Genomic DNA, 9,989 nt, shown 5'->3' with positions numbered 1-9,989 from the left:
CCATCCAGGGTCTAAAAAACAAAATCCAGATCCAGATCCAGACCAAATTGAAATCAGATCAGCTGGAATGGGGATCACCCCAAAGCAGCTGATCCGATCCGACTTCTCAAACCCTGGATCCAACCGTACCATTGCCAGCCTTTTCATAGGTTTATTTTTATGGATAGAGATTCCAGGTGCATGGCGTATACTATTTCTTTCCTGTATATAGGCATAGAGGGGTATTAGCATATGCTATGTAGACTGACATCGTTCTTCTTTTTCTCATTAATTAAGTAGGGTTAATGCAGCGTACTTTAGTCAAAAAATGATTGTGAGACTAGGTAGCATTACTAGTTTGTAGGTTGCTATTTTATTTAGTTCTTTTAATACATGTAAACTCTTAGATAGTTCGAGATATAAGAAGGCTGGGTATGGTTTAATATCTTTTTGAGTCCGTAACCTGACACTTGCCAATAATCTTTTGTGTTAAGTATTATGGAGTGAATTTCTTTCCTAAAAAGAAAAATAAATTTCTGCTCCTAAACCTTGATCTAGAGTGTTATTACAAAAACCCTAATCCGTTCACTTCCAAAGGAAATGGAGAACAAAGGGGAGAGATGACCCCAAGAAACGCCTTCCCTTGCATCTTATGCTACTACCACATGCAAAACAACAACTAAAAAAAATTAAAAGGAAATTATAATTTCTAAAGAAAATGATCAGTACATAATATAAAAAAGAAACACTGCTTCTATCCATTAAATGCCTCGAAATAGGGATGAATGGGTTCCTCATCTTCATCATGGTCTATTCTGTTCTATCAACATTCCACAACATCATCTGAAGTGTATTGAATCATTGATTGGTCTTCATCTAATCTTGTTTCCTCATCTGGCTTGTGTACCTGCAAGACTCCACATTTCTTCACCTGCACTCTTGCTTCTTCAAAATTCTCAATTTCAAAATTTATTGAGAATTCCAACTGATCCCCTTCTTGAGCCTCAAATTCACCTTCACCACCAAGGTGAACATAAAGGTCGGAAAATGGTATATGGCACACCCACATTTGATCTTGATATGGTGATCTTGGGGTATAATAGCTTCCATTTAGCCATACCCATTTAGTGCCTGTGGTTTTATTAAAAATGATCGGCATTGAACTAACCCGATTTTCATCTTCTTCCTCAATTGCAAAAACAGCAGATGCATCCAACCCTTGGAACTTACAACCCAAATGTGGAGATACCTCAAAAGAGATTGAAGAACCCATACTCTGATGAGCCATCCACTCTGGAATCTCACTCCCAGGACCAATGACTTCAAACCTCTCATATAATCCCTGTTTCACAAAATGCAAAGATGTCTCAACAATTGAACAATGTAGAGAGAGAGAGAGAGAGAGAGAGAGAGAGAGAGAGGCACCTGGAAAGGGCTCTTCTTCCTCAAAGTGGTCTCCAGATGATGGCACTCATCCATGTGGATGGCTGATATAGATTGTGAGGTCTTCGGCTTCTGGAACTCAACTTCCTTAAGTACCATTGATGTGCAACCATCTACAACCAAGCTGTTTACACTTGAAGGAAGCTTTGGCAGTGACCGAGGTTTTGTATAGCCATCCAAGAATAGGCTTCGAAGCTGAGTATGGAAACTTATGTCTTCAGGCAGGTTACAAAAATGGTCATAGTTCAACTGTAAGCCTTGTAATGACTTTAGCTTCCAAAGCTTTGGTATTTCCTCTATAGATGTGCAACCAGAAATCTTTAACCATATCAAACTTGATGGAAGCTCTGGGAGTGCACACAGCTTTATGCATCCACTCAAAAGAAGAATCATTAGTTTAGCAGGACCAGTACCAATGTTTGCTGGTAATCTTTCTAGTGATGTGCAATCTTTTAGACCCAATGTCATTAAACTTGATGGAAGCTCTGGTAGTAGTTGTAGATTTGTGCACTCATCCAAAGCAAGGATCATAAGGCGGGAAAGATGACCAATGCCGGTTGGTAAGGTGCAGAAACTGTTTCCACTTAAAAATAAGTGTGTCAATGAGGATAAGCTACTGAAATCATTGGGAAGATGATCTCTTGATAGATTGCAGTGAGACAGATTTAAGGTACTCAAGGAGCTTAATCCAGAGAAAGCTGGAAGCAAAGGCCTTGATCTTAGTGAAACCCAAGAGTGGAAGAATAATGAATTCCATGACTTAGATCTATCCTGTTTTGGGCACCCAGAGAGATCAAGTACTTCAAGAGATACTAACTTACAAATGCTGCTTGGAAGGTTCTTAAGGTTATTGCAGTTTTTCAGATTCAAGACCACAAGCTTGTCAAGATATCCAATGGAGTCATGAACTTCAACCAGACTAGTACAGCCTTCAAGGATTAGCATTTCAAGGCTATGAATCCCTAAGAAGTTGGGGGACTTTGTTAGGTAACGCGAATGGCTAAGATTCAGGATTTTCAACCTTCCGAGCACCTGCATTTTATGAAAAAAAAAGAGAAAAGAAATTAACTTTCCATCTAGGGTTTTCTTTCCTGTCACTATGCTTAGTGAAGTATAACGATTTCACACCCGGTCCATGAGGTTGTGGGGTTAATATGGACCCGGGGGACTAGTAAGGCCAAAGGCCTAGATACTCATCGAAAAAAAATATATATATAACGATTTCACTATTTGCCATATGACAGTATATGGGTTAGTCCATATGAGAGAAGATTGGGCAAGCATCTCATTGGTACAATTTCAGCTTAAAATGAGTAGAGAAAGTAGATAAAATTATAAAAGATTCTATTTTGTACTTTACATTCATCTCCATTTGATGGCATTTTGGTAATTTTAATAAAACTTTGAAAATCAAAGTTTGAGCAACTTTCTTTGCATATTTTAGACTACAATGGCCTTGAGATGCATGTGGAGTCCTCTATCACATTGACTAAATTATGTATTGCCAAGTGGCAAATAGTGAAGCATTATATTTCACTAGGCATAGTGACGCCTAGAAGGACCCATCTAGGGTTTTTTTACTAATACAAATAAACAAAAATATTGAAATTATTTTCATACCTTATCTTCCAAATACAATTCAATACAAGAACAAGAATATTGAATTATTTTCATACCTTAGCTTTATTCCAAGCTTTCTTAATATGGCTATTTTGCATGTCAAGGACAACAAGATTCTGCAGATCAAAATTGGTAGGTATAGAATTCAAAGGGAATCCATGCCAACAAAGCCATCTTAACTCCTTAAAGAGTTGTTCATGCCCTACCATAAGGTGTACATTATTGAGTTGGAGTAGTCTTAGTCTATGCATATTTGCAAATGCTTTATTTGTAACATATATGTCCTCAATTTGAGAAATATTTAGGATGAGGCCTTCAACAGAATTGGTTCCCTATTAACAAATAAAATCTGGTTAATAAAGCATAAATATACAAATATACACTTGAAGAGGACAAGGATTCCCCCACCCCCCCTTTTTTTTTTAATATAAGCAAGAGGACAATGATTTTATTGTGCTTACCTCATGTTTTGCCAATACTTCACAAACATCCTCATGGAACCACAATCTTGAACGCCTTCCCGGCACTCCAGGAGATTCTTCAAAAACAATTTTCCTTCCCATGTCTCGAAGAAGATTATGCATCTTCAGCTCATTATCTTCACCAATTCTTATGAGCGATCTTCGATTTAAAACACTAACTCCAATATCTGGGAAGAAACCACATCCATCAAGTATCTTAATTACATAGTCTTTGTCCATTCCAATAAAGAAGCAAGCAATATCGAGGAATGTATCTTTCTCTTCATCATCTAATTCATCAAAACTTAATCTAAGCTTTCCTTCGATTTGATTATGATCAGGAATTCTTTTTAATTTGTCTAATGCAATCTCCCACTCAGGTATGCTTCTTCTGTCAGCCATGAGAGAGCCCAAAACCTCAAGAGCTAATGGAAGTCCTCCGACATAGCCTACTATATCTTTTGAAAGCTCCATATAGCCGCTTATAGGACAATCTCTTTTGAAAGCATGCCAACTAAAGAGTTCAAGAGATTCAGATTGGTTGAACTCATGAACCTCATATATTTCGTCTACGTCAACCCTATTTAGCAACTGTTCATTTCGTGATGTGATAATAATTCGACTTCCCATACCAAACCAATCACGATTAATGTTTAATCCAATTAATTGGTCAGGTTGATCTATATCATCAAGAATAACAAGAACCTTTCTATTGGATAATCTTTGTTTGATCATATTTATTCCTCTAGCAACATTGCTGATCTTCAAGTTGTTTTTCATGAGGATATCAGAAAGAAATTGTTCTTGTAATTGGATTAGACCATTGGGTTGTTTTGAAACTTCTCCAACATTTGCGAGGAAACTATGACCCTCAAATCTTTGATTAATTTGATTATAAACTGCCTTTGCAATGGTTGTTTTTCCTAATCCACCCATACCACAAATCCCTACAATGCGAACATCCAATGAAGACAAATTCAAGGTCCCTTTCACATATCCTACACGAGAATCTAAACCAACTGGATAATTGGCAACATGCAATGGTTCTGATCTTTTTATTTTTGTCAAGACCTCTTCAATAATTTTCTGGATAAATGTCGACTCTTGCTTGTCAGTTCTGATTCAAGTAACAAATTGAACCAAAATAAACACAATTAGATTGGTATAAAAAGATTATAAGCAACACCATTATAATCCAATACTAGAAAGGAAGTACAATTACTACATCACGAAATACTAAATAGGGCCACTAAGTTTAAAAAAAAAAAGTATATCACATAATATGGATTTTATGAAATCATGTGCTATGGCTCGAATCCATAATCAATCCTATTTTTGATAGGAGCAATTGACAATTGAATCTTATTTACTGGAAAAACTTTATTATGTCTTCCTTTGACAATTAAATCCCATTTAGTGGAGAAATTTTAATGTCTTCCTTTGTTAATGTTCTAGAGGAGATCACCTGGCCCTAGAAATGAAAACAAAGGAAGAAACTCCCTATGACTGAACTCTTTAACTATGATGGGTCCCCAAAACTTGAAAACCCCACCCCCCCCCCCCCCCAAAAAAAAATTTTTAGCGGGTGGGAACAGATTAGGGACTAGGTGGGTAGCTTCAGGGAAGGAGGTGGCTGGAGTTGTAGAGGTTGGTGAGGGGTGCGTGTAGGAAAGAGGGTTGGGGAGTCACCAACAAGGAAGAGGGGGTGATTGGTCACAAACAGGGCGGAGACGACATGAGGAAAAGAAGAGATTAAAACACTTATAAGTGCTGAACACACTCAATAAAAAATCAATTAAAGGCAGAGATCTATTCGCAAAATAAATAATAACAAAAAAAAAAGGGGAAAGAGTGCTAACCATCAGCGTTCCCATGCCCGGCTAGACACAACCCTGGTTTACATGGGGGGGGGGGGGGAAGGGGCATCTTTTCACAGCCCTTGAACTAGCAATTGTGTCTGGGCATGGATAACGCCAATGGACACTGTTCTTTCTCTTATAAAAAAAAAAAAAGGGAAAGGGCTCTCTGAGCAAGCTGGTACTCTACATCCTCTCACAATGATTTCTTAATATTTTTTATTTTAAAGTTTAATAATATAATAATTCCATATGAGAGGATGTGCAGTACACCTCAACCTCAGAGAACCTTCCCCACACCTCCCCACCCCACCAAAAAAAAAAAAAGAAAAAGAAAAAGGGCTAAGCGTTTTATGAGTTTGGACCAGGCCCTCTATGAGAATGGTTCTCGTATGGTGTCTGACATTTACATGGAATCCACTCAATGTGAAACATATTGTAAGAAAAGAGAGAATAAGTAGATTCCATGGCAGATCAGGCTTCGTATGAGAATGGTTCTCGTACGAGGACCTGATTCGAACTCGCGTTTTATATCTACCAGAGGCCCCTGTGCCCACACACACGGGCGCACAACCCCAGTCAGGGCCACGGTGGACATTGCACTCTCCTGTGTTTGCAGCAGGCCTCTCACGCACAGGAAAAAAAAGAAAAAAGAGGAGAGCAGGGGGTTACCCATTAGCAATATTTTGAAGATGCCAACCAGATAAATTGGCTATTGTCTTTAGGGCTTCCCTCCACCTCGAAACCTTCTGTATGTTCTCCTTGAAAAACTCTTGATGCTTCTCAAATTCTTCCTCAAAGGTACCAGTTTGATTTCGGACATCTGATGGACACACATCATAAAAAACAGGAAAAACAGTTTGACCAATCCTTCTCTTACATTCAAGGATCTTCACAAGCTCCTCAAGACACGATCTCGATGAAGCATAGCTACTTGAGAAAATAACTATGGCAATCCTCGACTCATCAATTGCTTTCTGCACTTCTGAAGAGATCTCATCTATCCATGGTTTGTCATCATCGTTTCTAAAGGTGTGGATTCCTCTTCCAACTAATGCGTTGTAGAGGTTGTGGGTGAAGTTCTCTTTAGTATCTTCACTGAAATTTAAGAACACATCGTAATTCCATTGAAGCTTGGTAGAGTATAAATAAGAAGAGTCTTCTCGGGTCCTCTTGAAGGCCATAGTATAGCACTTAGAGATCAGGATCTGGGATGGGTGAGGAGTTTGATCTGTTCTTCAAAGGGTTTTCTCCTGAATGATATTACGGGTGATCACCAAAGTGAAATTTATAAGACTCAGAATCAGGTTCTCGTACGCTAACAGGAGTTTTGATTCCAGCTGCAATGGCAATTTGCATCAACAAGACAGACACACAGCCAGAGGCTTCTCCTACAAGTGGGGTTGAAGGAAAAAGATGATATGAAGCCACTCAGTCTAGATTCCCACCCACATAGACAATAAAGTATTCAAGCTCCATAACTTTCTTGGAGGATGTGAAGGCAGCATCATCTGTATGCACTTGAAAATGATGTGAAGGTAGAATCAGTACAGACTTGAAAAAAAAAATAATAATAAGAAATTAAGAAATTAAAAAGTTGCTTTTACTAATAATAAAGTGCTAAGTGGGGTCTTGGAAGTTGTGGTTTTAAAAAAAAAAATTATTATAATTAAGAACTCATAAGAAAGGCCATTTTAGAAAATGCTTTTTTTTTTTTTTTAATTAAGTAGGTCTTAAGAGTTTCTCTATAGAATTGACATAATATTTGCCACGTGGTAAATTGGATAGAGCTGAAATTTTGTGGATAAATGGAGTAGGTGATTCACTGTTTATGTATTAAGTTTCAACTGTGCCAAAATAGAGTTTTTAAATTGAAAAAATAAGATTTTGAAAATTAAGTGAAAAAAGAAATAGATATCTGAAAATACCAAGAATTATGTCAATACCTAGGAGGTTATATATGGTTTGATCTAAGTATGAAATTTGATATATGGTTAATAAAGACTATTTTTTATGGGGAAAAGAAATGTAACCGGTCTCGCCCTCTATAGGTAGAACATGCTTGCATGAAAAGACCACCCAAGCCCTAGCCTTGGCGGTGGTCGATGCCTTCTCTTGCCCTCCCATTGGCTCGCATGCTAGCGTAGTAGCCATGTGGCTGATTACAACTGTCTTGCTCATTTTCTTATATCAACACGGTCAAGATTGCCATATCACCTTTCAATGCAACAAAACATGATATTAGTATGAAAATACTATTTGTTTTTATTGGACTAGAAAAACTTTTGCCTCAGCGAAAAAACCCATCCACTTATTACTACATCGTTATTTTTTATTATTATTACTATCATACTAATGGCCTATATATGCTGTCATATGAGCAAGGAGGGAAGTCCTCCCTCCCCAAAAAAAAAAATATTATTGCTTCTTAATCTTATCAACAAAGTCTATGAGGTTGCCTAGAGCCTTGGAATTCTGGTGTCAAGGAAAAGGACATCAATTATTAAGAATTTATAAGATGGATCATCAGAAAAAATGCTAACCATAGTATTGAAATCCTTTTATTTAAGGTTGTTATCTCTATGTCATAGTGTCATTTTATTAATCTATATAAATCAAATTTATAGCATATGATTTGTTCAATAATTTACAACAAAAAGGAAAGACAATATTAAACCATTGAAATATCATTAAAAAAAAAAGATAGTTAAGAATAAGCACCTTTGAGTAAATAAAAGGAAATATAAGAGAGTGATTAATTGATAATTAAGAGACTTATGACAAGATTGGGAATGGCATATATATATATATATATATATTTATATTCCTTGATTTCTGATGTACCAAGTCAATGACCCTATAAATTTTTTCTTTTGATAGATAGTCAATGACCTATAATCTATTCATGACCAGGTTTATTTGGCCCTTTGTCCTTATAGTTCATGCTGGGATCTCTATCCGGATTGTAAGTCAATTCTTATCTATACTTTACGGCTATTGGTTGGCTCCTTCGTTTGGGTGACATGTGTTATTGTGAATGATATTCTTTCCTTTTTTTTTTTATATATTTTTTGCATCTCTATATGAATAAGATTTTTCCGAACTCAAGAACAATTGGATATAGAAAGTTTACCTAACTTTTTAATTTGAGAATTTTTGCAAGGCTCCTAAGCAAAAGGCTGTCGTCACTGCCTCTCCAAACAAAGATGTTGCCTCAACATCCTTTAGGCAACTGCAAAAACATCTCACTCCTATATCATCATAGTCTCCATCACCTGCCTCAACCTTAAAGGCCGTCAATAACTCTCCCTTCATAGAAACAAATTTTATCCCAATTATCTCCATTGAATCCATCCATCTTCACCACACTCCCTCTGAAATTGCCACCATTTACCTTTGTGATCATCTTCACCCATTCACTGGTGATAAAACCCATTTTTTCTATGAAAGAATCTTTGAAGAAACTCAAAGTGCTCAAATTCAGCATTGTTGTAGATTCGCTCATGTTCGGGCTTATTCCAAGCTCAATATATTACACATCATTAGGGATCGTGAATGGGGATCTTCGCCCTCATTCAAACGTGAATTCCATGATGTCACCAACCTTAAACTCAGGTCATATGATTATGCAGATTATGTTAAAACTTGGGACATGATATTCTTATATCAGAACGATCATGAAACCCACTCTTGGTTTGTGAAGTTTCGACTTCAACGCACCTTATCAGGTGTGCCGAACTAGTTTCTCCAATGGTTCTATACATGGGGACCCCCTCCAGTAGAGTTTCTCCTAACAACTCTTTAACAGTCAGTCACCAAGTTTAAAGAATTCAATCAACCTCTGGACTCTTGGGCTCTCTTCGTTCAATTTTTTATCTTATACGAAGTCCCCTAGATTCTTCAATGGAAATACTAGATGACTGTTGATGAATTCGAAGAATGGAACTATGTTCCTCATTTAAAACGTCATATTTCAGTCAAATGGTGGGATAAATTTGACATTTCACCATTAACTGGTTTATGAAAAGAGGCATCGGTGTCGATCTGCCCCTTGCACCTTCTCCTTCAACGGCAGTCCAGACGCATTTTTATAACATGTTTCAAGCTGCTCGGCGTCGTCTTCTATATCTTTCTGATGAGTAGAACTAGGAGAGTATTCTCATAACTATCAGGTTTAATCTTCAATCCGACAATCCGGCCCCGTCCTCATCCTCTTCCTCAACTCTTCCTCCTTCGGATGATGGCAGTCAATGTGCTTAGTGGCCTGATTTCTAAGGCCTATTCAAAAAAAAAAAAAACCCGGGGATACAAGAGGTCTCACTGCACCTTGACCCAGTGCCGTGATAATCAGACACGCCATTCTGATTCTTGCCAGGTGTTAAGCATCTACACCTAGTGCCACTCTAGTCAAACTGACGTCTTGGCATGCGTCACGCAGTATTATAAACACATTATAGTGAGTGTCACGGGTAGACACTTTAATAATTCACCCCTCTTAAGACTCTTCTGGAAAACAGTGGATCCTCCCACATGGAATGCCAGAGAATCTTTTCATGGCTTATTTTCAATCACACACCTGGACTAAGGACAATATAACTTTTGGCTGAAGCTTATCAGTTTCTGACAAAGA

At 37.5% G+C, this 9,989-nt stretch overlaps 1 protein-coding gene across 2 annotated transcripts; it reads right to left on the bottom strand.

Moving 5' to 3' along the window:
* Positions 1 to 659: 659 nt before the first annotated feature.
* LOC122090379 (disease resistance protein RPV1-like) lies at positions 660 to 6,788 on the bottom strand. 2 transcript variants are annotated; one of them, XM_042660057.1, is made up of 6 exons: positions 6,032 to 6,788; positions 3,504 to 4,620; positions 3,249 to 3,374; positions 3,099 to 3,158; positions 1,405 to 2,454; positions 660 to 1,321 (listed from the first exon to the last, which is right to left on the bottom strand). In XM_042660057.1, exons 1-6 carry the CDS (start codon positions 6,541 to 6,543, stop codon positions 803 to 805), a joined length of 3,384 nt encoding a protein of 1,127 aa, XP_042515991.1. In that variant the 5' UTR covers positions 6,544 to 6,788; the 3' UTR covers positions 660 to 802. The 2 variants fall into 2 exon arrangements, with proteins under 2 accessions (XP_042515991.1, XP_042515990.1); XM_042660056.1 differs by having other exon boundaries at positions 3,099 to 3,374.
* Positions 6,789 to 9,989: the final 3,201 nt, after the last annotated feature.

This window comes from Macadamia integrifolia, chromosome 2 (assembly GCF_013358625.1).
Source record: "Macadamia integrifolia cultivar HAES 741 chromosome 2, SCU_Mint_v3, whole genome shotgun sequence".
Classification (NCBI taxonomy): Eukaryota; Viridiplantae; Streptophyta; class Magnoliopsida; order Proteales; family Proteaceae; genus Macadamia; species Macadamia integrifolia.
Note: the sequence above shows the minus strand (reverse complement) of the source record. Positions and strands in the feature narration are given on the sequence as shown.

What these genes read in the sequence shown, in the direction of transcription:
- LOC122090379 (XM_042660056.1), bottom strand. Translation starts at nt 6,543, where the DNA reads ATGGCCTTCAAGAGGACCCGAGAAGACTCTTCTTATTTATACTCTACC. An exon ending in CTTCAAAATATTGCTAATGG is followed by an intron (nt 4,621 to 6,031) that starts GTAACCCCCTGC and finishes TACTTGAATCAG; the next exon opens with AACTGACAAGCAAGAGTCGA. An exon ending in AAGCTTGGAATAAAGCTAAG is followed by an intron (nt 2,455 to 3,098) that starts GTATGAAAATAA and finishes CATAAAATGCAG; the next exon opens with GTGCTCGGAAGGTTGAAAAT.